The sequence below is a fragment of the Hypanus sabinus genome, chromosome 3 (genome assembly GCF_030144855.1).
Source record: "Hypanus sabinus isolate sHypSab1 chromosome 3, sHypSab1.hap1, whole genome shotgun sequence".
Lineage (NCBI taxonomy): Eukaryota > Metazoa > Chordata > Chondrichthyes > Myliobatiformes > Dasyatidae > Hypanus > Hypanus sabinus.
Genome location: NC_082708.1, coordinates 180614229 through 180642074, shown reverse-complemented (window position 1 = coordinate 180642074; position 27846 = coordinate 180614229). Strand labels below are relative to the sequence as shown.

Sequence of the window (27846 nt, the reverse complement as noted above, 5' to 3'; positions counted from 1 at the left end):
ACAAGTGGTGGATGCAAGTTTGATTTCAACTTTTAAGAGAAATATGGATAAGTGTATGGATGCGAGGGGTATAGAAGGCTATGGTTTGGGTGCAAGTTGTTGAAATATTCAGAATACTAGTTTGTCATGGGTTAGATGGGCTGAAGAGCCTGTTCCTGTGCTGTAATGTTCTATGACTCTCTGAATCCATTCTAAGTAGTCTGAAAGATTCTTTAAAGTATCTTGATAGACTGCTATCAAGATACTTTATTAAAGCCAATTTGCTTTAGCTAACATTGCTTTTATGACATAATAGAAACATAGAAAACCTACATCACAATACAGGCCTTTTGGCCCACAAAGTTTTCCGAGCATGCCCCTACCTTAGAAATTACTAGGCTTACCTATAGCCCTCTATTTTACTAAGCTCCATGTACCTATCTAAAAGTACCTTACATCATATCTGCCTCCACCACCGTTGTTGGCAACCCATTCCACGCACTCACCAATCTCTGAGTAAAATACTTACCTCTGACCTCTTACCTCTGTATCTACTCCCTAGCACTTTAAACCTGTATCCTCTTGTGGCAACCATTTCAGCCCTGGGAAAAAGCCTCTGACTATCCACACGATCAATGCCTCTCATCACCTTATACACCTCTATCAGGTCACCTCTCATCCTCATTTGCTCCAAGGAGAAAAGGCTGAGTTCACTCAACCTGTTTTCATAAGGTATGCTCCCCAATCCAGGCAACATCCTTGTAAATCTACTCTGCACCCTTTCTATGGCTTCCATATCCTTCCTGCATTGAGGCGACCAGAACTGAGCACAGTACTCCAAGTGGGATCTGATCAGGGTCCTATATAGCTGCAACATTACCTCTTGGCTCTTAAATTCAATTCCACATTTGATGAAGGCCGATACACCATATGCCTTCTTAACCACAGAGTCAACCTGCACAGCTGCTTTGAGTGTCCTATGGACTCGGACCCCGAGATCTCTCTGATCCTCCATACTGCCAAGTGTCTTACCATTAATACTATATTCTGCCATCATATTTGACCTACAAAAATGAACCATTTCACACTCATCCAGGTTGAACTCCATCTGCCACTTCTCAGCCCAGTTTTGCATCTTATCAAAGTCTCGCTGTAACCTCTGACAGCCCTCCACACTATCCTCAACACCTCCAACCTTTGTGTCATCAGCAAATGTATTAACCCATCCCTCCACTTCCTCATCCAGGTCATTTATAAAAATCATGAAGAGTAAGGGTCCCAGAACAGATCCCTGAGGCACACCACTGTTCACCGACCTCCATGCAGAATATAACTGTACATTGAATCAGAATCAGAATTAGATTTAATATTACCAGCACATGTTGTGTGAAATCTATTGTTTTTAAGGCAGCAGTACAATGCAATAATGCAATACATAATAATAACTGAATTACAGTAAGAAGTGTGTGTGTGTGTGTGTGTGTGTGTGTGTGTGTGTGTGTGTGAGTGTGTGTGTGTGATGAGGTAACGCTCATGGGTTCAATGTGTCCATTCAGAAATCTGATGGAAGAGGGGAAGAAACTGTCCCTGAGTCATGAATGTGTGTCTTCAGGCTCCTGTACCTCCTCTGAAAAGAGGGCATGTTCTGGATAATAGGGTTCCTCAATGAAGCATGTGCCTTTTTCTGGTACTGCTCCTTGACGATGTCCTGGATGCTATGGAGACTAGTGCCCATGATGGAGCTGACTGAGCTTACAACATTCTGCATCTTATTTTGATCCTGTGCAGTGCTCCTCTCCTCTATACCAAATGGTGATACAGCCAGGTAGAATGCTCTCCACGGAACATCTGTGGAAATTTGCGAGGGTCTTTGGTGACATACCAAACCTCCTCAAACTCTTAATGAAATATAGCAATTTTTGTGCTTTCTTTGTAGCTGCTTCGATTTGTTGGGGCCAGTATAGATATTCAGAGATGTTGACACCCAGGAACTTGAAATTGCTCACCTTTTCCACTTCTAATCCTCCAGAGAGGATCTCTTGTGTGTGTTCCCTTGACTTACCTTTTCTGAAATCCACAGTCAATTCTTTGGTCTTACTAATGTTGAGTGCAAGGTTGTTGCTGCAACAGCACGCACTGGGGTATGGGGCATACAAGAGTAAGGTATGCCAACGGGTGGAGTGGTGCCGCAGCATCAACCTGGCACTCAACATCAGTAAGACAAAACAGCTGATTGTGGACTTCAGGAAGGTTAAGACAAAGGAACACCTACCAATCCTCATAGAGGGATCAGAAGTAGAGAGAGTGAGCAGCTTCAAGTTTCTGGGTGTCAGGATCTAACCTGATCGCAACATATCGATGCAGTTATAAAGAAGACAAGACAGCGGCTATACTTCATTAGGAGTTTGAAGAGATTTGGTATGTCAACAAATACACAGAAAAACTTCTACAGACCTACCACGGAGTGTATACTGACAGGCTGCATCACTGTCTGGTATGGTGGGGGCTACTGCACAGGACTGAAAGAAGCTTTAGAGGATTGTAAATCTAGTTAGCTCTATCTTGGGTACTAGCCCACAAAGTACTTAGGACGTCTTCGAGGAGCAGTGTCTCAGAAAGGCAGCGTCCATTAATAAGGACCTTTAGCACCTCGGACATGCCCTTTTCTTGCTGTAGCCATTGGGTAAGAGATACAGAAACCTGAAGACACACACTCAGCGATTCAGGAACAGCTTCTTCCCCTCTGCCATCCAATTCCTAAATGGACATTGAACCTTTGAACACTACCTTTATTTTTTATTATAGTATTGTGTACAATTCTGGTCACCGAATTGTAGGAAAGATGTCAACAAATTAGAGAGAGTACAGAGAAGATTTACTAAAATGTTACCTGGGTTTCAGCACCTAAGCTACAGAGAAAGATTGAACAAGTTAGGTCTTTATTCTTTGTAGAAGTATGTAGAAGGTTGAGTGGGGACTTGATAGAGGTATTTAAAATTATGAGGGGCATAGATAGAGTTGACATGGATAGGCTTTTTCCATTGAGAGTAGGGGAGATTCAAACAAGAGGACATGAGTTGAGAATTAGGGGGCAAAAGTTTAAGGGTAAAACGAGGGGGAATTTCTTTAGAGAGTGGTAGCTATATGGAACGAGCTTCCATTAGAAGTGGTAGAGGCAGGTTCGGTATTATCATTTAAAGTAAAATTGGATAGGTATATGGACAGGAAAGGAATGGAGGGTTATGGGCTGAGTGCGGGTCATTGGGACTAGGTGAGAGTAAGCGTTCAGCGTGGACTAGAAGGGCCGAGATGGCCTATTTCCGTGCTGTAATTGTTATATGGTTATATGGTTATATTTATGTTTTTGCACACTTTTTAATCTATTCAATATACATAAAATGTAATTTATTTAATTTATTATTATTATTGTTATTTTATTTTTTTCTTCTATATTATGTTATATTACATTGTACTGCTGCTGCTAAGTTTACAAATTTTACGTCACATGCTGGTGATAATAAACCTGATTCTGATTCTGATTCTGAATCAACTAGCTGATATACCTTGCCTTCTCTTCACCATCTGAAATTCTGCCTACAATAGTTGTGCCATCAGCAAATTTATAGATGGCATTTGAGCTGTGCCTAGCCACACAGTTATGGGTGTAGAGAGAGTAGAGCAGTGGGATAAGCATGTATCCTTGAGATGTGCCAGTGTTGATTATCAGCGAGGCGGAGATGTTATCTCAGCACACTTCATGAGATTAAAAGATTAAAGAAGATTTGCTTTATTTGTCACATATACACCAAAACAGACAAGTGAAGTGTGTGATTTTTATCAATTACCAACGCAGTCCAAATACATGCTGGGGTCAGCCTACAAGTGTCTTCATGCTTCTGGCATAGCATGGTCATAATTTACCAACTCTAACCTGTACTTCTTTGGAACATAGGAGAAATCTGAAGCAGCTGAAGGTAAGGTACAAACTTCTTACAGACAGGGTGGAAATTTAACTCCATTCATTGATCACTGGCACTCTGATAGCATTATGCAGAGCTGTATGGTGTGATCAGGGAGGTGAAGGGGCTTATCGTATTCATTCTCACTCACCTTTGGTCCCCACTGGACACTCAGCTCTCAACTGTGGCTCCAAGTAGCTGTTGGGAACTCTAGTACAGTGTAGCTGGTAGCCCCATGCCCCAGTGAGATACTGACATGCCTATCGCAATATGCAAAGATAGCATGTGGATGGGCCGATGGGATCTACAGTGAGATCCGATGGCCAGGAAGGCGGTTCTGCAACGCTCTGTGGAGAGCGAAGGGTATAACAAGGCACAGAAGGCATCACGGTCATCTACTGCAACCAAGGAAGACCCCAGATTGTGACACTTGTTCGTACCACTGGAATTGGACTTCTAAGGTCAAGAGAGTGGAACTGCTGCTGTGCAAGAGCTTTTCCGCTTTAAACGTTCTCCTGCACAATTTTCCTGTCATCGTCAGACATGGTGGAAAACCACCATACAGAGTCATAGAGCAATACAGCTCAAATACAGGCTATTTGGCTGAACAGTCCATGTTGGCCACTCATCCAGTCCCAATTTCCTGTGTTCCACTCCATATCCCTCTAAGTTCTGCCCCTCTATGCACCTATGAAGTGCTTTTTAAATGACACTATTGTATCTGCCTCAACCACTTCCTCTGGCAGCTCTTTCCATATACTCATCGCTCTCTGCGTGGAAAAGTTGCCCTCAGGTCCCTTTTAAATCTTATCCCTGTCACCCTAACATTATGCCACCTAGTTTTAGACTCACTTCCGCAGGGGAAAAGACCGATACTATCCACCTTATCTGTGCCTCTCAAAGCTTAAAAATATTCCTAAAAGGTTGGCCTTCATTCTCCTATGTTCTAGTCTCTCCCTACAAACTGGCAACATCCTCCTATATCTTTTTTGCAAGCTTTCCAGTTTAGCCATGTCTTCCCTATAACAGAATGACCAAAACTGTACACAGTGCTCTAAGTATTGCTTCACCAGTGATTTATGCCATTGGTTCATTAAGCCCATCATTTCTACTGGGGCATAGGCCACCAACAGCAGTTCAGCAGAGTCCTCTGTCCTGGGCCAGTCTTGCAAGTGGTCCCCAGCTGTAGCCCATCTTTGAAGGGCCTTCCTCACCCAGAAATGAGGTTTTTGGGGCTACTTTTGGTGTTTCTGTAACACCGGGTTTTTATAGTATGGAGTTGATAGACCCATGCCCAATTCTACCCCTTTCATAGCCAGTCTTGGGATAATCCACGGCAGAGTTAGTGATTTATACTGGCCTTACTAATGAAATCCATTGTGCTAGATGCCATTTTTATCACTCTGTTTAACCACAGCACCACTTTTGACAATGTATTCCAAAAGGTCAAAGTTCAAAGTAAATTTATTATCAAAGTACATATACTTCAGTATATACAACCCCAAGATTCATTATCTTGTGGGCATACTCATTAAATCTACAGAATAATAACCATAACAGAATCAACGGAAGGCCACCTTCTGGGGTGTTCGACCAGTACACAAAAGACAACAAACTGTACAAGTACAAAAAGATAGAAATAATAACAATAAATAAATAAATAAATAAACAAACAAACAAACAAACAGGCAAGCAAGCAATAAATGTTGAGACTTTGAGAATAAGAGTCCTTGAAAGTGAATCCACTGGTTGTGGGAATATTTCTGTGGCTGGGCACATGAAGATGAAAGAATTTCTGTGAACCCTTTGGTTCACGAGCCTGATGGTTGAAGGGTAGTAACTGTTCCTGAACCTGGTGCTGTGAGTCCTGAGGCTCCTGTACCTTCTTCTTGATGGTAGCTGCAAGAAGAGAACATGACCTGGGTGGGAAATCTCCAATGATGGATGATGCTTTCTTGCAACTGCATTCCATGTAGATGTGCTCAATAGTGAGGAGGGATTTACCCATGATGGACTGGGCTCTATCCACTTGTAAACTTGTTTTTATAGGATTTTCCGTTCAAGAGCTTTGGAGTTTCTCTACCAGGCTCTGATGCAGACAGTCAATATACTCTCTGCTACACACCTATAGAAGATGTGTTCTTGCATGTGGTTAGACCTTCACTCCTGGTCAAGATGGTGCCAAGGTATGGGCTCTGTCAATGTTGGGGCTCAGACGTGGTTGTTTGTTTTGATTCATAGGGATGGTTTTGGGGACAGCGTTGGGTGTTGGGGGTCAAGTTAGTGTTCAGCAATGGGGATAGCGGTAAGTGAAGAGTCTAGGCATGAGTTTGAGTCCAGGTGAAAGAGCTCTGCGGTTGAATGTCAGCAATTCCAGAAGTCATGTCACAGGTGCTGAGGAGACCAGTTCCACGTTCCAATGTCCACAGTTCTGAGAATCTGAGGGGAAAGGTTGCTGATCCGGAGGCACGTCAGTGTGTGGGTGGGTGTGAGGGATAGGAAAGAGGTTGGAACCCAAAGTAGTCTTCTGTTGCTGTAGCCCATCCACTTCAAGGTTCGACACATTGTGCATTCAGAGATGCTCTTCTTTACACTACTCTTGTAAGTGCATGATTATTGAAGTACCCCTTTACAGCTGCTATTTAGACATTTGCATTAATGAGTCATTCATGTGGCAGCAACTCATAAAAACATAGTCAAGAGGTTCAGTTGTCGTTCAGACCAAACACCAGAGTGGGGAGGAAATGTGATCTAGGTAACTGTGACTTGTTGGTGTCAGACAGGGAGTATCTCAGAAACTTCTGATCCCCTGAGAGTTTCAAGCTCTACAGTCTCTACAGTTTACAGGGAATGAAAAATTTCAGCATTACAAACAAGGTGCTGGAGGAATTCAACAAGTTAGGCAGCATCTGTGTGCTGGGAATAAACAGTAGATGTTTATTTCCTTCTATAGATGCTGCCTGACTTGTTGCATTCTTCCAATATTCTGTGTGTGTTGTTATAAGCTTTCCAGCCAGAGAAAGAATCATTAGAGTCATGGAAAACTACAGCACAGAAACAGGCCCTTCAGCCCATCTAAGCCATGCCAAAATCATTTGAACTGCCTACTCCCATCGACCAGCATTAGGACCATAGATCTCCATATCCTTATTATCCATGTGCCTATCCAAACTTCTCTTAAGCTTTGAAATCGAGCTTGCATGCACCTTTTGTGCTGGCAACGCATTCCACACTCTCATGACCGTCTGAGGGAAGAAGTTTCCCCTCATGTTCTGCTTAAACTTTTCACCTTTCACCCTTAAACCATGACCTCTGGTTGTAGTCCCACCTAACCTCGGTGGAAATAGCCTGCTTGTATTTGCCCTATCTATGTCCCTCATAATTTTGTATACCTCTATCAAATCTCTTCTCAATTTTCAATGTTCCAAGGAATAAAGTCCTAACCTATTCAATCGTTCCTTGTAACTCTAGTCCTCCAGACCCAGCTACATCTTTGTAAATTTTTTCTGTACCCTGTCAACCTTATTTTTATCTTTCCTGTAGGTAGGTGACCAAGACAGTACAAAATATTCCAAGCTAGACCACACCAATGTCTTATACAATTTCAACATAACATCCCATCTCCTGTACTCAGTACTTTGATTTATGAAGGCCAAAGTGCCAAAAGCTTTCTTTACCACCCTATCTACCTGTGACACCACTTTCAATGAATTATGGATCAGTATTCCCAGATCCCTTTGTTCTACAGCACGCCTCAGCGCCCTAATGTTCACTGTGTAAGACCTACCCTGGTTGGTCCTACTGAAGTACAAAATCTCGCTATTGCCTGCATTAAATTCCATCTGCCGTTTACAGTCCATTTTTTCAGCTGGTCTAGATCTTGCTGCAAGCTTTGATAGTCTTCCTCGCTGTCCACTACATCCCCAATCTGGGTGTCATCCGCAAATCTGCGGATCCATTTAACCAGGTTAGCTTCCAGACCTTTGATATAGATGACAAACAACAATGGACTCAATGGACTCCCTGCAGTATTCCACTTGTCAATGGCCTTCAGTCAGAGAGGTAACCATCCACTGGCCTTCACTCTCTGGCTTCTCCTGCAAAGCCAGTGTCTAATCCATTCTTGCATCTGTATGAGTCCTGTAAATCTCAGTGAGTTCACCCCCATTCTTCTCAACTCCAGAGAATATAACCAAAGGGGTGTATATTGATGGAGGATTATTGAATTATTTCCATGTGTTTACCATGGCTTATCTACTATTACATATTTAATCTGATTTCTCAATCCATCTATTCAAATGACACATTTGTAATTGCCTTTATTTTGAAATTAAGATCCAGGTTTTATATATAACGAACTTATTTTTTAATATTGAATAACACTCTTCCCTGAAGGATAATTTACTGTAAGATTAAAACATTTCCTGTAACATTACTCAATACCCGAGCCAAAGTTTCTGAGTGTCTCCATGCAGGTGACATTGAGTGATTTAAATTCTGTCTCAAAACAACAGCCAATGTACTCATGCATGGTAAGGAAAAGATTCCGAGATTTGCCTTTGCTTGTGGTTGCAAGATGTGGGACGAGAAGTTACTCAACACTTCTTTGAACAAATTAACCTGAATGAAGACACTGGAAATCCATACAAATTGTTAAAGGATGTGCACCACATGGAGTCATAGAGTACAACAGACAAACTGTTCCTTTGGCCCATCTAATCCATGCCAAACTATTATTTTGCCTAGTTCCAGCAATCTACACCCGGACCATAGCCCTCCCCATCACATGCACTCTAATATAGTGTGCTTGCATGCCATTCAGGCAGATCTTATCATATACAGTATAAGTACATGAAGGTGGTACAGAAGGGAAAAACATAGTGTTCTAGTCATGGAGAATAGTTCAAAGTAAATTTATTTTCTAAGTGCATATATGTCACCATATATAACTCTGAGCTTCATTTACTTGCAGGCATTCACGGTAGAACAAGAAGTACAGTAGAATCAATGAAGAACTGCAAAGACTAACAAAAAACCAATGTACAAAAGATGTCAAACTGTGCAACAAAAAAATCAAGTAATAACAAGCAAACAAATAAATAAATAAATACATTGAGAAATAAACAAGGAAATTAATGAATAAATAAATAAATATTGAGGACACGAGTTGTAGAGTCCCTGCAAAAGAGGTTTTTGTAAAGGACGTTTGCAGTAAACAGTTAAGTATTGACGTGAGTGAAGTTATCCACGCTGGTTCAGAAGCCTGGTGGCTGAAGGGCAATAACTGTTCCCAAACCTGGCAGTTCCTGAGGCTCCTGTACCTCCTTCCCAATGGCAGCAATGAGAAGAGAGCATGGCCTGGATGGTGACTACTTGATGATGGTTGTTGCCTTCTTGTGGCAGTCCTCCTTGTAGATATGCTCAGTGGTGGGGAGGGCTTTGCCTGTAATGGACTGGGCTGAGGGCGGTAAGGATCATGGTGAAGTAGATTGAGAGATCAAGAGTTTATTTTTAGTGGATAAGAGGTCCATGCAAGAGTCTTGTAACAATGGGATAGAAGCTGTCCTTGAGCCTGGTGGTACATGTTCTCAAGCTCCACATCTCCTGTAGGAGAAAAGGATATATCCACAGTGGGAGGAGTCCTTAGATACGCTCTGTGTGTTATCTACACCTCTGAGCTTGTGTTGCCACTGCAAGTTAATTTTTCATTTTGCTTTTACTTCCATGTGCATGCATTCAACAGTAAACTCGATTTAACTAATTTGTCTTCAATCCATCAGGATCAACTCCACCACATAGCCATCACAAGTCACCCATCTCCATCCTGATGAGACACACATCTAAACCAGTTGTCCACCAGCAGCCAACTTTCAAAACACAACTAAGCAAAGATATACTGCTTAGGGTTAGTAAGTTATGGGTATGCCTCATTGCCATTGGAAACTTGGTGGCACTTGCAGGCTGCCCTCGGCACACCTCTGGACTGTGTTAGTTGTTGATACAAATGATGCATCTCCCTCTCTGTTTTGATGTATATGTGCAAATAAAATTAATTTTTATTATCTTTATCTTTAGTGAGGTAGTGATCATGGATTGATGGATGATTCAAAAATATGATGGCAGGGGGTGAAGGGAAGCAGCTGTTACTAAAAGTCTACAGCTGGATGTCTTCTCAAATGGTAGTATTGCAAAGGTTGCATGTCCCAGATCAGAATCAGAATAAGGTTTAATATCACTGGCATATGTCGTGAGATTTGTTAACTTTGCGGCAATAGTACAATATATGATAAATATAGAAGAGAAAAGCTGAATTACAGTAAATATAAATACAGTCTGTATATTAAATAGTTAAATTAAATAAGTAGTGCAAAAACAGAAATAGAAAGTAGTGAGGTTGTGTTCATGCATTCAATGTCCATTTAGAAATCAGATGACAGAATAGAAGAAGTTGTTCCTGAATTATTAAGTGTATGCCTTCATGCTTCTGTACCTCCTTCCTGATGACAGCAATGAGAAGAGGGCATGTTCTGGGTACTGGGGTCCTTAATGATTGATGCTGCCTTCCTGAAGCACCGCACTTTGAAGATGTCTTGAACACTATGGAAGCAAGTACCCATGATGGAGCTACTGAGTTTGCAGCTCTCCGCAACTTACCTCAATCCTGTGCAGTAGCCCCCCCCCCCCCATACCAGGCCGTGATGCAACATGTCAGAATACTCTCCACAATGGACGCTGCCATCTTGAGGCCTCACCTCTTGAAGATGTCCTTGATGGTTGGGTGGGTGTGCCTTTGTAGGAGCTGGCTGAGCCTACAATCCTCAGCAGTCTCGTCTGACCCTGTACATTGGAGCCTCCAATTTATATTTTGCCTTTCACAATCTCAGGACATCCTAAAGTAATTTAAAATTTTTGGAGGCCCAGCCATCATCTTGAGTGTTCAGCATTCTAATTGTGGTGTCTAACTTTCTGCCATCTGATTCCATGACCATGTGCTCATCCAAACTCACTGCCATAGCCACGTATCCTTCCTAGGAACTTGTCTCCACAACCATCTTCCACCAAATAGCTTCCAACTCTGTTAAAAGAGCACATTTTTCTCCATAACTTCCTTCACCTACAATGAAATTCTACCATTAAGCACATCTCACCTCTTTCCATAGTAATCGCTGTCAACGTGACTCTGCTGTCCACTCGTCCCTCCCCACTGATCTCCCTCCTGGCATTCATCCCTGCAAAGTCACAAGCACTACACTTGCCCCTACACTTCCTCCATCAGCACCATTCAGGGCACTAGACAGTCCTGTGAGTCTATTGGGGTCATCTACTGTACTAGGTGCTCCCAGCACAGCCTTGTCAGCATCAGTGAGATCTGAGATACATTGAGGAATCACTTCATTAAGTATCTTCACTCTGTCTACTGTAAAAGCTGTGATTCCTAATGTTCAGCTATTTCCATTTGACTTCCCATTCTGACATGTTGGTCGATGGACTCCTCTACTGCCATGATGTAGCCATACCCAGGTTGGAGGAGCAGCATTTCATATTCTGTCTGGATAGCCTCCAATCTGATGACATGAATATTGATTTCTACAACTTCTGATAATCTGTCCCCCATCTCCTTTCTCTTTTTTCTACTCCTCATTCTGGTTCCCCTCTTACATCTTCTCCTCACCTGTCCATCACCTCTCTTTTCGCCTTTCATCTATGGCCCATAGTCTTCTCTTGTCAGATTTCTGCTTCTTCAGCCCTTTACCTCTAACACCTATCACCTCCTAGTTTCTCACTTCATTCCTCCTCCACTACCCACCCACCTTCCTCCTCACCTGGTCTCCTATCCCTTGCCCTCCATCTTCTCCTCGTCCCAACTTCTTTTTGTGGCTTCCACCCCCTTCCTCTCCAGTCCTGATGGATCTCTGCCCTTAAACGATGACTGTTTATTCCACAGATGCTGCCTGACCTTCTGAATTCCTCCACCATTTTGTGTGTGTTGATCTGTGTTTCCAGCATCTGCAGAATCTCTTGTGTTTATAACTTGTACTCCAATATCCCATAAATAACAGTTAAAGCACTACCATAGATTAGAGAATGACAGTTTATACAGTGTTTTGTACACGTGAAAGGGCAGCTTAACACTTCTTTTGGAAGGCATCTTAAGCTATGAGTAAGATTTCCCAAAATGGTTATGATTAATGGTTAATTTGTTCCAATGGAGGTAATCTTGTGCCTACAATGGATGTGTGTATGAACACTTGGCATGAGAAGTTACAGAAAAAATAATCGGAAGCTAATTCAACAAATGGAACAAAGATATAGCAGTTAATTACAACTGTTTTACACAGGTTGGACAGAGTTGAGCAATTTGAAAAATAGCACCACAGAAGCTGTCTTGTCACAAACCAGTAATCTGACACATACATGAGATGGATTACGGAATTTCATTACTCACAGTAATTACACAAATTCAAGGAAGCTGTATATAATTAGATCAATGATGACGTTAGTATTTCCAGAAGAACTCAATAGTCACCTGAGGCACATATCAGCTTTCCGCCCATGACTGAGGAACTGGCTAAGCTTTACCGGGGGCAGATCTTCCCGGATCCCAAGATCTTTGAAAACCTGTTGCTGTTCATGCTAACGTGGCGCCCTGATTTTGAATGGGATTGGTAGCCCTCAGTGTAGTGTTGGCCAGCCACAGTGTAGCTGCCCTGATCCACTCACAGAGGTGATGAGCCTAGGACCTCAACCAACACCTCAAATCACCAACTCCAACTGTTCCACGAACTATGGACTCACTTTCACGGTCTCTACAGCTCATTTTCTCAGTTTTAAAAAAGTTATTTATTTATCTATGTATTTATTTATTTTATTTATGTATGTACTGTATGTACAGTATCTATGCACGCACTGTTTGTCTTCCCTTGTCTTTTTTTACAAAACTATTGAACTCTTGATCTCACAAACCATATCATCACACTCATATGCAGAAGGATTCATCAAACTCAGATGTAGAAGGATTCTTCAATGCTGTTTCTGTAACAATTTTGTTTTACTATTTAGAGTAGTGGTCACCAACCCATCGATTGCGATCGACTAGTCTATCTTGGAGACTTTCCCAGTAGATCCCGAAAAAAAAAGAAAAATAAATACACAAATACAGTTGAAAGACTGTTTCTGGGTTGTGGGGTTTTAGTTCCATTCTTTCTGCCCAGTGCGCACGCATGTAGCTCCCCCGCACTACACGGTGTAGTTCAGTGGTCCCCAACCACCAGGCTGTGAGGAAATGATAGGAGTCAGTTGCACCTTTCCTCATTCCCTGTCATGCCCACTGTCAAACTTGAATACACGCGAGGTCATGATCCAAGCGCGCCAGAGATCACTGGCCGGCGGGAAGTGCCAATGCTACCGGCCCGGAGCACGGACAGACGGGCACCGCCTCTGAACCTGTCTAGCACTCTGAATGTTCGTGGGGAACGCAGTGCTAAAATATTCACAGACCTCATTCAGGCTAGGGTTTCATAAGCAGCAGAGCAGCTACCTCGCTGCGATCTACTGAAACAAACTTTTGTCGGCCGATAGATCCTACAAGGGGGGAAGGTGCGCGTCTTAACGTACTCCTCGCTCAGTTGGTCACTCTCTCTCCGGACTGCGACCGCCACGGCCCCGGTACGGGAATAGCTACACCTGGCCAAGGAGGCGGGCAGGCGGGTGGGTGGGAGGCTGTCTAATGAGGCAATGAAGCCCTCAAAACTGCTTCGGTACCTTGAGTCCAAGCACCTCGCACTGAAAGACAAACCCGTTGAGTTTTTTTCCAGCTGTAAAAACGTGAGCAAACGGGACAGCAGCTGAGAGCCACGTCAACTAAATTGAGGAATAGACTGGACATAAGGAACCTGCTTTGAGTATCACTGTATTCACAATGTGTTTAACACCCACACCCCCCCCCCACCCCCGTCAGCCGATCCGCAAGAATATTGTCAATATTAAACCAGTCTGCGGTGCAAAAAAAAGGGTGGTGACCCCTGGTATTTATATGTTATTTCTACTTCCGGGTTGCGGGGTTTTACTTCTGGTCTTTTCTGCCCCGGTGCGCATGCATGTAACTAATAGATTTGGAGTCGATCTTGCCTTCACTAAGGCTGAGGTAGGGGATCTTGGGCTTTAAAAGGTTGGTGACCACTAATTTAGAGTATTTAGACATGAGCTGAACCCCTGAACCTGGAGGGCTGGTTGACCACTCTGTCTGGCCTCTACCCTTTGACCTGTTTGGCATGGGTGACCTTACCTAGAACCAAAGCATGAAGCCCTGACTCCAGCCACAGTAGCTCTCTAGGGCATTGAGACACATCAAGCCTTCAAATTCAATGTCTTGTCTTGTCCATACTGCACCAACAGCCACCTCTGGGCTATAAATGTGCAGTCCCTCATGCATGCGGTTGTAATTTAAATTAAGAGCAGCGATCCAAAAATTTTACTATCAGCGGCAGATTTAATGTGTGGTGGCAGGGAGCTCCAAAATGGAAATGGCCCTAGGGTACAGTGAGTAGCAGTAGCAGATCTTGTTGGTCTGGATGGTCTTGTATTTCAGTGATTGGTTTTGTCAAGTTGCTGGTCTGTTATTCTGGTTACACAAAAGGTGGCTAATGTTGGATGGAGTTAATGAATGAGTTTCCTTGTAAATTGTCGAAAGCCTGGCTATTGTGTGGCGTTTTTTGGAGGGTATCCCATTTGAGGTTGAGAAGCATATCTGTAACACTGCTGGTCTTTCTATAATCACTGGTTACCAACCTGACAGCTCCTCTCTGGACTTTCTCAAGGTTATTGATGTGAATGGTTTGGTAGGGATCCCAAATGGCACTACAGTATTCAAGTCTTGGATGAACAAAAGTTTTATAAGCAATTTCTTTTGTGGTTTTTGAGCAATTCCAAAAGTTTCACCGTAGAAGGCCAAGGATTTTGTTGGAACTTGAAATGGTTTGGTTGATGTATGTTGCCCAGCTAAGGTTATCTGACAGTTCAATGCCCAAGTAGGGGTGATGTTTTACTTCCTGAAGTGTAGCGTTTCCCATGAAAATTTTCTTGTGGGTCATTCTCATAATGTAGCATTTTGTGATGTTAAATTTCATCTGCCAGGAGGACTCCCACTTGCACAGCAAGTTAATGTCTTGTTGAAGGGTATTGCAGTCATTTGGAGAATTTATGGGTATGTACAGAATCAAGTCATCTGCAAACAGTTTGACTAAAGACGTAACACAAGTTGGAAGGTCATTTATATAGGTTTAAAAAAGTAGTGGGCCCAAAACAGTGCCCTGTGGTACTCCCGAAAACACTGGACAGCTGGATGAGGATTGCCTGTCGATTAATACCTTCTGATGCTGTTTTGATAGAAAGCTTTTGATCCAATCCTTGGTAGAGCATCGGATGCCAAGATGGTCAAATTTAGCTAACAGGCGTTGATGTGGTGCAGTATTAAAAGCTTTACTAAAATCCATTATGCAAAGGTCAATTTGACTCTTTGCATCCAGAATCTGGGCTAGATCATTAACGAGTCTAGCTAACTGTGTTTCACAAGACCGTCCGCTCCTAAATCTATGCTGTCTGTTGGAGAGAAGTGAGAATCTCTCCAGATGACCCATGATATTGTTGTGAATATTGTGTTCTAACTGCTTGCTTGCAATACAAGTAAGTGATACAGGACAGCAATTAGATGGTGAGACTGGTTTCCTTCCTTGTAGATTGATATGACATTGGCATTGAACCAGTTTTTAAACAAGGTTACAGTAGACAAAGACATTTGATAGATTTTTTGGAGTATTGGAGTGACACTAGCAGCACATTCTTGATAATACAGGCTGCCACATTGTCAGGTCCTGTGGCTTTGTGGGCCTGCAGGTTTAGCAATAATTTTGCAACACCTGCAGTGGTAATGTTGATACTCAACATATTTGGAATGCTACTATGTCCTAAGTCCGATACTGATGAGATATCTTCCCTTGTGAAAACAGAGTAAAACTGTTGGTTGAGTACTTCCGCTTTCTCCTTTGCACCGGGAACAATCCTTCCCATAGGTGATAATAGGGAGACACCAAATACTTCCCGACGTATGGCTTTCACATAGTTCCAGAAAGGTTTAGCATCATCTCTTACCACTGTCTGTATCTCCTATAAACTTTGCCATGCACAGTCCCAAAGGAGGGTTGGGCATGGGGTTTCAGTGCGACAGAAACACCAACAGGGAGAGGAGCTTCTAATCAATATTCTTTATTCTGTCACCTAGGTGGTTTCAACCCACACCATTTCTTAATGTTGAAATATTTCTTCTCAACTTACCAGTTATGATAATATGTGCTCTAATTCCTGAAAATTCTGCCTAGAGGAATAGCTCCTGTTTACCTTGCTTAGATTCTCATGTTTTACAAACCTCACCAAATGGCGCTCCCTCAATTGATATGCATTTCAGACATAAATTAAATCCTGCCAAATATTCTGTGAAGACAGACATTCTTAGAGGGTAAGGTTAGAGTGTGTATTGTATTTCACCAAATAATGCAGTGTTAATTCCATCTAAAGGGCATAGTCACTAAACCAGAAATCCAGACTGCAAAGCAACACCCACAGAATTCTGGAGGAACTCAGCATGTCAGGCAGCATTGATGGCAAAGAGTAAACAGTCGACATTTTGGGCCGAGACCCTTCTTCAGGACTGGAAAGGAAGGAGGAAGGTGTCACAATAAAGAGGGTGGGGGGGGGTGGGAAAGAGGCTAGCTGGAAGGTGATAGGTGAAGCCAGGTGGGGGGGGGGGAAGGGCAAGGGCTGGAGAAGAAAGAATCTGATAGGAGAAGAGATTGGACAATAGGAGAAAGGGAAAGAGAAGGGGACCCGGGGGAAGTAATAGGTAGGTGAGAAGAAGTGAAAGTTCAGAGTGGAACATAGAGAAAGGTGGTGGTGGGGGAATTTGTCTATGGAGAGGAAAAATTGATATTTATGCCATCAGGTTAGAGGCTACCTAGATAGAAAATAAAGTCCACCCTGAACATGGACTCAACTTGGCACAAGAACAGGAATGGGAATGGGAATTAAAATGTCTGGTCGCTGGGAAGTCCTGCTTGCGATGGATGATGAGCTCAAGGACTCCTGCAGTGAAAATGTGGAACTTCCTGCTAAAGGAGTTAAATTTATCTTACCATTGCTTGGAATTAAAAAGCTAGTATCATGATTGAAGGACTGGAATTGGCTGATGAACACTTAATCTCTCATAGTGACCCTTGCACTTTGTTTATCTACCTAGACTGTACGTTCTCTGTCACATTACATTCTGTATTCTGATACTTTTCTTTCATTAATACCTCAATGTAGTTGTGTACTGAATGATCAGAAACATGTGCCAATAAGAAACTACCAATTCATCATTATTATGTGTCGTGTATGACATAGGCAGTCAGGGTCTCATGACCATGATTGTTCTTGGCAGGTTTTCCTACAGAAGTAGTTTGCCATACCTTTTTTGGGGCAGTGTCTTCACTAGGCAGGTGACCCCAGCCATTATCACCACTCTTCAGAGGTTGTCTGCCAGGCGACAGTGTGATATGCGCCATCCACAAACTGCTCCCATGACCCTGATCGAGGGGGCTTAAGGGTAACCTGCAGGCCAGTGGGAAGGAGTGCCTTACACTTCCTTTGGGTGGTGTGGTAGACTTGCATCTCCACTGATGACCAGTTATCTGTATTAAAATGCTAAGTAAGATTGAATTGGGTCAGATCACCAGACTGAATCTGGTCATTAGTGACATCATCAGGGGCAGAGTTCAGATTCATTTAGTTATCACATGCACATTGAAACCTACAGGGAAAGGATGTGCTGCAGGCAGATCACAAGTATTGCCACACATTTTGTCACTCACCTAGCACGCCCACAATGTTCAGTAGAATAACAGAACAGCTACAAGATAACAGCAATACTAGTCACTCTTTTGTTTTCCACCTATTCATACACACAGACAACCCTCCAAATCCAGGATAGGCCTACCCAGGACTCCAACCTTTAGTAGTCTTGTGGTCTCCCAGACACAAGGTCTCTGACTTCCCCAGTGGAATGGCAGACACAGAGACCCAGGTCTTCCAATTAACCTTTGGGCTTTGATTTTTGATATTGACCCTAGGATTCACTGATGATGGGATCTCAAACCCCAGGCCTTGAACCCTGGTCTCATCGGTGATGGGACCCCAAGCTCCTGGACTCAAACAGCAGATCCTGGACACATCTTTTGTGTCCACATAGTTTCCTAATCCTTCGACATAATGGGCAAGGAAGGTGAGGATGGGTATATGAAGGTTGAACATGTGCACAGCAATCACTTATTCCTTCTGGGTGAAGATGGTGAAAAGTGACAGCAGTGCCTTATTCCACTTCTCTCAAAAATCCTGCAGGAACTTCTGCCATCCTGCCACACTCTTGAATGTGATGCTAAAAAAGCCATCACTAGTGAAGTCTTGGACACCAAACATGTCATTTTCCTAGAACTTGTGGCATCACAGATAGATAGGGTTGTAAAGAGAGCTTTTGGTAGATTGGCCTTTATAAATCAAAATATTGAGTATAAGAGTTGGAATGTTATGGTGAGGTTGTATAAGGCATTGGTGAGGCCGAATTTGGAGTGTTGTGTGCAGTTTTGGTCACCAAATTACAGGAAGGATATTAGTAAGGTTTAAAGAGTGCAGAGAAGGTTTACGAGGATGTTGCTGGAACTTGAGAAACTGAGTTACAGAGAAAGGTTGAATAGGTTAGGATTTTATTCCCTGGAGCATAGAAGAATGAGGGGAGACTTGATAGAGGTGTATAAAATTATGATGGATATAGATAGAGTGAATGCAAGCAGGCTTTTTCCACTGAGGCTAGGGGAGAAAAAAACCAGAGGACATGGGTTAAGGGTGAAGGGGGAGAAGTTTAAGGGGAACATGGCAGGGGGGCTACTTCACACAGAGTGTGGAATGAGCTGCCAGATGAAGTTGTAAATATTGGCTCACTTTTAACATTTAAGAAAAACTTGGACAGGTACATGGATGAGAGGGGTATGGAGGGATATGGTCCAGGTGCAGGTCAGTGGGACTAGGCAGAAAAATGGTTCGACACAGCCAAAAAGGGCCGAAGGGCCTGTTTCTGTGCTGTAATGTTCTATGGTTCTAACTTGCAGCACTTGAGCAGGACCATCAGAATGAAGAGGTCCCTGTTGAAAAGATTTCCCTCACTGTAATCCTTCAATGCCACCCTGACAGTGTTTGGGATCCCAGGACCTCCAGTTGATACACTGTGGTAGATTTAGCCATTCTAGCTGAATTGATGGAAAAGGGTTCCAGATTGGTTTCCCAGTCAGCTTGAGGATCTGCCCCTATGTCAGCACGTTAAGCTGTTATCAACCCCTTGAATGTGATAAGTCTCAATAATGGCATCCTCAAATATTCAACACGATACTACACTTGATTTTAGCCATTTGCTCAGTGGTAGCTACTATTCTCTGTCATGATGGATTGGCAGGAGAGGTTGCATTGGGAAATACTCCAAAGATATCTAAGAAAGAGGTTCCAAACCTCTGGGGCTTCAAGCAGATCCACACTCATGTGAAACAGGGGGGGAAAAAGCATGCAATATAAAGAGTCAAGCAGTTTAACCATCAAAAAACCAGATCAGAGCTCTGTAGCCTTGTCACACAATCGGGATTCAAGGCAGACATTAAGAGGCCAATGTGAGGAAGAGGTTCTGAGAGCTTCTCAGAATCACTCAGCTGTCAACTCAGAGGGTCCAGAGGAGACACATGAGAATGATCCCGAGAATGAAAGGGTTAAAGCATGAGTTGGGTTTGATAACATTGGTCTATATTCGCTGGGTTGTAGAAGAATGAGGGGGATCTCATTGAAAAGTCAAGATCAGTGTTTCCCAACCTTTTTCAGCTCAACATCCCCCTAAGGCATTTTCATACTTGCCAACGCTCCTCTGAGACTTTTCAGCGTCAATGTACTTTTAGTGTGAAAACATGTCTACCGTATGTTAACATGAGAGAAATGATTTTAATTTTTATTTATCTTTAAACCTAGCGTACACAGTACCTGTGCTCTGTACAGCAGCTTTGTTAGCTTTCTTGGCAAACATCACAAGTGAGCAACACTTTTCAAATGCTTCTTTCACCTTATCAAACTAAATAATCGCATAAGTGGCCTTTTCAGGGTTTCTTTTACGGAAGTGTCCCTGCTCTCTTGATGGTTTCTTGGCTTCTTTAGACAGTACAGTATTACAAATAACACACACGGGGTGTTGCTGATCTGACAGGAATGGAATAGAAACATACTCCCGGTATGTAACATTGTATTGACATGCTTTCTGTACTTTCTGTTTCTTAGCATGATTAAAATTCAAAGCTTCACCATCTTCAGACTCATAGAGATTGTGCCGTACATTTTTATCCATCATTAATGGGGCTAAATTAAAATTAAAAAAAATTAACACCAACTTTTAACAAAAATTAACATGTCTATCAGATGTTGACGTCAGCAGGGAGTTGACATGATCAGTCAGGTCTCATGCCTCAAGTTAGGATACCACGTGCCACTTTCTGCCCCTCCTTTCGAGAATCTTAAATGCACCCTGATGACTTCTGTTTCCCCTGATGCCCTCTTAGGACATGTAACCAAGCCCCTTGGAGGGTGGGGGAGGTACTGCTCCCATTGGGAAACACTGGTCTAGACAGTGTGGATGTGAAGAGGGTGTTTATGTTAGTGGGAGGAGGATCCTTACCAGGCTAAACCGAAGTAAAGCTGTAGGGCTGGACAACAGGTGCTGAGGTCATAACAGAGGTTGTAATGACATCTTTAAGATATCTTTGTAGCAGTCCACTGTCCCTGCAGGCTTCAAGGTGGCTACCATCAATCTGGTGCCCAAGAGAACAATGGTAACTAGCGTCATTACTGTCCACTGGCATTGCAGCAATCATAAAATGTTTTAAGTGGCTGGTGATGGATAATATAAAATCCCACCTTCCAGATACATTAGACCCATTTCAAACCAGTCTATTGATAATGTCATGGCCTCTGCCCTCTACTCTATCCTGCCCTAGCTAGAAAATGGTGTCTCCTACGCCAGGATGTTGTTTATTAAATTCAGCTCCATGTTTAGTGTGATCATCCTTAGAGCTTGGTGGGTAAACTGTCCTTAAGGGGGCTCAACACCCCTCGCTGTAACTGGATTTGGGACTTCTTGATGGTAAGATCCTAGTCAATCTGAATTGGCAGCAACACTCAAGCTCCATCACACTGGTCACTGGTGACCCTCAGGACCGTGTGCTTAGCCCATTGCAGTTCATGCTGCTGACTCACAACTGCATTGCCAGATTCGGCTCAAACCATATCATCAATTTTGTTGATGATGCTACAGTGGTTGACCTCGTCGGCAACAATGAAGAGTTGGCATGGAGAGAGGAGGTAGAGAGATTTGTCAAATGGTGCAAGAATGACTACCAGAGTCTCAAGGTGGCCTGGACAAAATAGATGATTCTGGGCTTTAGGATGGCACAGGACGACCACTCTCCATTGCACATCAAAGCCTCTGTTGTGGAGAGGGTGAGGAGTACAAAGTTCCTTAGTGTGCAGATAACGGATGACCTAACCTGGACCCACAACATTGCTTCGCTGGTCAAGGAGGCACAGCAATGTCTACACTTTCTGAGAGATTGAGGCTCCTGCCCCATTCTGCCAAACTTCTACAGGAGCACCAACCTGTGTGTTCTGTGTGGCTGCATCATTGTGTGGTACAGAAACTCCAAGGTCCATTAACCCTTCAGAATTTTATAAAAGCTCCAAGAGGATCACCCCCTCCCTCTCCTCTATTTTTAGAATTTGTTGGCAGTGTTGCAGATGAAGGGCCCAAAGATTCGTCCCATAATCTTTTTAACTCACTCCTGTCAAGAAGGATGCAAAGAAGAACTAGGACTTTGAGACTGCGTAGCAGCTTCTTCCCTCAGACTGTGAGACCCAAGAAGGCCTTTCCACCACCATGGTCTTATCACTAGGACAGTGAGCTGTTTACTGTTTGCTATATTCTTTACCATTTACCTATGCTGCAGTCTACATGTATTTTGAGTTATATTTATTAACTTATTTATGGTAATATTTTGGTTTATGTGATATGTGTTTTATGATGCACTGTGGTCTGGAGGAATATTGTTTTGTTCGGTTCCAAATATGTACAGTCAGATGACAATAAACTTGACTTGAATTTGAGAGTCTAGGACCAGAGGGCACAGCGGATGTCCCTTTAAAACAGAGATGAGGATAAATTTCTTTGGTCAGAGGGTGGTGAAAGTGTAGAATTCATTGCCATAACTCGTTGGGTATATTTAAAGCAGAGTTTGAAGGGTGTCAAAGGTTACATAGAGAAGGCAGGAGATAATAGACCAGCCATGATGGAATAGCAGAGCAGATTCAATGGGCTAAATGGCCCAATTCTGCTCCTATGGCTTACAGTTTTATGACAATTCCCTTAATGGAGAGTGCCTGTGATTGACTTTGTTTAACATTTGGGGCTTGATGCATGGGTAGCCACCAGTTAGTCCTTGACAGATTGAGATCAGGGTCCAGTGGCATAGCATCCAAGACAACTGAGAATCCTTCACTGCTGTTGTGATATGTTATCATCTTCTACCAGCTCCACCAATGAAGTCTTGGTTGGAGTGCCTTTAGTCTGGAACCTCACCCTTGACCTTACCATCATGGGTGGACTCTACCAGTAGCTAAGGTCCAGACGAAATCACTCTCAGGAACTCACAAGCCTCTCCACTGGGACAAAGCGACTATCTTTGGAGAAGCAAAATCATAGATGTCATGACCATGTCTTGTGGTCCGTCTGTAATAAACATTTTATATGTGAGCTCCCGCATCAAACTTCCACAACTTCGGTCATCTCCAAAGGGATATAACCACCCAAACATATCTTTAACTCCCCCACTTCTCTGCTTTCCACAGGAAAGCAACCCTCCCTACCAGTGTTCCTCCTGGCACTTAGACAATAGACAATAGGTGCAGAAGTAGACCATTCAGCCCCTCGAGTCTGACCGCCATTCTGAGATCATGGCTGATCATTCACTATCAATACCCAAATAGACAATAGGCAATAGACAATAGACAACACTTATTCCTCTAAGTGGTCAAAGTGCCACACCTGCCCATTTACTTCCACCTTCACCTCTATTCGGGGCCCCAAACAGTCCTTCCAGCTGAGGCAGCACTTCACCTCCGTATCTGCTGGGGTCGTCTGTTGTGTCTGGTGCCCTGATGCAGCTTTCTCTGCATGGGTGAGACTCTTCTTAAATTGGGGGACCTCTTCGTCAAGCCCATCTGCTCCGTCTGTCAAAAGTGGAGCTTCCTGGTGCCCAAACAATTTAATTCAGATTCCCATTCCCATTCTGACATGTCAGTCCATGACCTTCTCTTGTGCTAAGATAAGGCCACTCTCCATCTCTCCACCAAGGGAAATTATTTGTTCTCTCCCCACTCTCCCTCTTCTGTTCCCCACTCTGGCCTCTTACCGCTTCTCACCTGCTTATCACCTCCCCTTGGGTCCCCTCCTTTCCCTTTCTCCTGTGGTCCACTCTTCTGTCATATCAGATTCCTTCCTTTCTAACCCTTGACCTTTCCCATCCACCTGGCTTCACCTTTCACCTTCAAGCTATCCTCCTTCCCTTCCCCCCACCTTTTTATTCTGTCACCTTCCCCCTTCCTGTTCAGTCCTGATGAAGATTTGCTGCCCAAAACGTCGACTGTTTGTTCTTTTGCATAGATGCTGCCTGATCTGCTGAGTTCCTTCAGCATTTCGTGTGTTACTTTATATGTGATTTTGCGCAATAATGAACAGTAAATCAATGCAAAAAGTGCACATGCTGGAAATTTAGCATAAAAACAGAGAAGCTGAAACATTCATCTGGAGGTTGACAAAAATTCTGCTTGTTTATGATCCCTGTTTCTGTAGCTTAGTGGACTTTTGTAATTATTGTTTAAAGTTCCAGTGAAAATTCAATAAAACATTTTATTATTCTTTGTAACTTGATCTAGGGGGATTAAGTGATTCCAAGAATTTATAAATGTTACGAAAGGGAATTAGGTTTCATAATGGGCGGAGTTACTTCTCTAGTTGCTTAAGGCAGGGAGTCTCTGAAATCTGCATTGAAAGCTTCAATACGGTGCATGTGTCAATGAAGGTGATGTTCTTGCTACATTCAGAGAGCAAGCAACCCCTGAAGACTGAACGGCAATGGAATCGAAACATCTGCTTGTCTTCTTTTTGCTGGGCAGCATTCCCGGAGGTACAGTACAATGCAGTGCTTTGCGCAGTCTTGGAATGAGTTAGACTTTTTGTTGTCAGTATATGTTGTGCAAGTGGGACTGCATTGACGAGTAACTAGTGAACAAATGCAATGGTCACAGGTTGTAGCGGGGATGCTAACTGCTTACATAGTGGTGTGTGTAAATTAAATCTTGCATCGGATTAACTTTATGATACATTGCTAAGAAATGTTGGTTATGTTAACATAACTTTTAAGACGTTGGATGAACACAGCCGAGAAAATAATTGCATGAAATTCAGTATTATGATTCTGCATTTATTATTAACAGAATGAATAAAGGGTTTTTGCATATATACCTAGTGGCTATTTTATTAGGTACATGTGTCCACCTGCTCATTAATGCAAATATCTAATCAGTTAAACATGCGGCTGCAGCTCAATGTATAAAAGCATGCAGATGTGGTCAGGAGGTTTAGTTGTTGTTCAGACCAAGCATCAGTATACATTAAGAAATGAGATCTAAGTGACTTTGACTGTGGAATGATTGTTGGTGCCAGATGGGGTGACTGAGTATCTCAGAAACTGCTGTCCTCTTGACTTTACTGAGAATAGAGTGAAATACATCAAACATCCAGTGAATGGAAGGTCTGTGGTCAAACAAGCCTTGTTAATGAGAGAGGTCAGAGAATAATACCCAGAATGTTTCAAGCTGCTTGAAAGGTGACAACTGTAACATGAACAAATATGCATTGCAACGGTGGTGTGTGAAGAGTATGTCTGAATGCACGACAGATTGAGTCTTGAAGTGGATGGGCTACAGCAGCAGAAGACCATGAACATACACTCAGTGGCCACTTTAATCAGTACAGGAGGTTCCTAATAAAGTGCAGAACGACACACAAGCACTAAGCGACTATTTGAAGAATCCTGTTATAGCCCAGAAGATTCAAAAGCTTATTGATGTCTGCTTCATTGCCATCCAGTGATGACCATCTAGAGACAGAATGCGAGTCCTTCAGGAGTGTGCTCTCCAGGGATCTGGGGATTCTTGGTGGTCTGGGTTATTTATTTATTTGAGATACAGCACAGAATAGGCCATTTGAGTCACGCCGCTCTATGACCAATTCACCTACCAACCATTACATTTTTGGACTGTGGGAGGAAATCAATTAAAGTCGCTTTTTTTGTCATTTTTCAACCATAACTGCTGGTACAGTACACTGTAAAAATGAAACAACATTCCACCAGGGTCATGATGCTACATGAAACAACACAAAACTACACTAGACTTCAGACCTACACGGGACTACATAAAGTGCACAAAACTGTGCAAGATGGTACAATAATTAATAAGACAATAGGCACAGTAAAGGGCAAATTACAATATAATAATAAATAATGTCAATGTAATTGTAAATGTAAACAATGTTTTAGTAGGAATTGAGAAAGAAATTAGCAAAAATTGCAAAGGGAGTGAAGTAGTGTTCAGTTGAGGGTGTTTGTGTGTGTAAGTTGGTGTCAGACTAGTCTTTGGGTATTGAGGAGTCTAATGGCTGGGGAGAAGAAACTGTTACACATGAGAGCCTGAATGCTTCGGTACCATTTGCCAGATGGCGGGGTGGGGGGGGGGGGAGATCTTGTATGAGAGGTGCCTGGGGTCCTTCACAATGCTGCCAGAGCACCTGGAGAAAACCCATCAAGTCACGGGGGAGAACGTACAAATTCCTTACAGGCAGGGAAGACCAGGATTTTAAAAAAATATTTAAGAAGATAAATTAAATTGTACAGCATCTCATCTTATAACATCTAATTATTTAGTGAGATATTATACTTAGTGTTATCTTGATATAAAAATGCTTATGCACTTGTAATTTACTTGTTGTAATTAATATACTTAGGAGGTACCTAATAAAGCGGCCACTAAGAGTGTGCTTCGAGTAGATATTATGCATAGTGCGTCAGTCATGATATGTAAATATAACCATATAACAATTACAGCACGGAAACAGGCCATCTCGGCCCTTCTAGTCCATGCTGAACACTTACTCTCACCTAGTCCCACTGACCCGCACTCAGCCCATAACCCTCCATTCCTTTCCTGTCCATATACCTATCCAATTTTGCTTTAAGTGACAATACCGAACCTGCCTCTGCCACTTCTACTGAAAGCTCATTCCACACAGCTACCACTCTCTGAGTAAAGAAATTCCCCCTCATGTTACCCTTAAACTTTTGCCCCCTAACTCTCAACTCATGTCCTCTTGTTTGAATCTCCCCTATTCTTGATGAAAAAAGCCTATCCACGTCAACTCTATCTATCCCCCTCATAATTTTAAATACCTCTATCAAGTCCCCCCTCAACCTTCTACGCTCCAAAGAATAAAGACCTAACTTGTTCAACCTTTCCCTGTAACTTGGGTGCTGAAACCCAGGTAACATTCTAGTAAATCTTCTCTGTACTCTCTCTATTTTGTTGACATCTTTCCTATAATTTGGTGACCAGAATTGTACAAAATACTCCAAATTCAGCCTTATCAATGCCTTGTACAATGTTAACATTGTACATTGAACATTTAAGGTATAGTTTTAATGTTAGATTACTTTATTGTTTCAACATATCAACCATCTGCATGTGCACCAATAAGCACAACCTCACTATTTTGTTCTCTTTTTGCACTATTTAATTATTTCTCTTATGCCAGGATGCTATTACGGATCGTGTATGTTGTAATTCGAATTCAATTCCGACTCCATCTGCAAGGAGTTTGTACATCAACCCCATGATAAACGTGTGTTCCTCCAGGCCCTCTTGCTTTTTCCCCACAGTCCAAAGGAATACAAGTTATTAGATTAATTAGTCATTCTAAATTGTCCTGCAATTAGGCTAGTGTTAAATTGGTTGGTTGCTGAGTGGTGAGGCTTGTTGAACTGAAAGGATTTGTTCCGTGCTTATCTCAAAAAAAAATCTATTCATAATGTATTCCAATGCTGCTGCAAAACAACGCCAAATTTTACTACGTATATCAGTGATGATTCTGATACCATCAGGGTGGATGAACAGGACCCTGACAACCCACGCTCAGTGTATTGGGAACGGTTTCTTCCCCCTGCCATCGGGTTTCTAAATGGTCCATGAACACAATCTCGCTATTCCTTTTTTTTTGCACTATTTTGTTTTTTTAAAAACTATAACTCATAACAATATCTTTATGCCTTGTACTATACTGCTCGCATAAAACAACAAAGTTTTGACTTATTTTGGTGATAATTAAATGGATTTTGATGTGTAATCACAAACAAATATATGAATAGTTTGTGCATATAATGAACATGATTATCTGCAAATCTACATATTCGGTTCTGAATGTTTCTTCGATTAAAGGGACACAAAGTCATGAAGATGTTAGATTGTTACAGCATAGAAGAGATTGTTCAGCCTGCCAAACTCCAAGCATTCAGTTGCATTTCCCTGCTCGCTCAAAAACCCTATTAATTATTCCCTTCCAAGCTGAGACCAGCAGGAACCGGTTATATGGTTCAAGTTTTGTTATTGTTTGATATCCTTTTTATTGGTTCATTGG

At 42.5% G+C, this 27846-nt stretch overlaps 1 protein-coding gene across 2 annotated transcripts in view; it reads left to right on the top strand.

Annotated features, from left to right (window-relative positions):
* LOC132391936 (snake venom metalloproteinase BmooMPalpha-I-like) overlaps positions 1 to 27846 on the top strand; it is a 130132-nt gene that overhangs the window by 46768 nt on the left and 55518 nt on the right. Inside the window, exon 1 of one of the 2 annotated variants that reach the window (XM_059965738.1) lies at positions 24143 to 24283. The exons of the other annotated variant lie outside the window; for it this stretch is intronic. Within the exon in view, the coding sequence (XP_059821721.1) occupies positions 24232 to 24283 (52 nt within the window). The 5' untranslated portion in view covers positions 24143 to 24231. Of the gene's footprint in view, positions 1 to 24142; positions 24284 to 27846 lie in introns of those variants that run through there. 2 annotated transcript variants of the gene reach the window in all.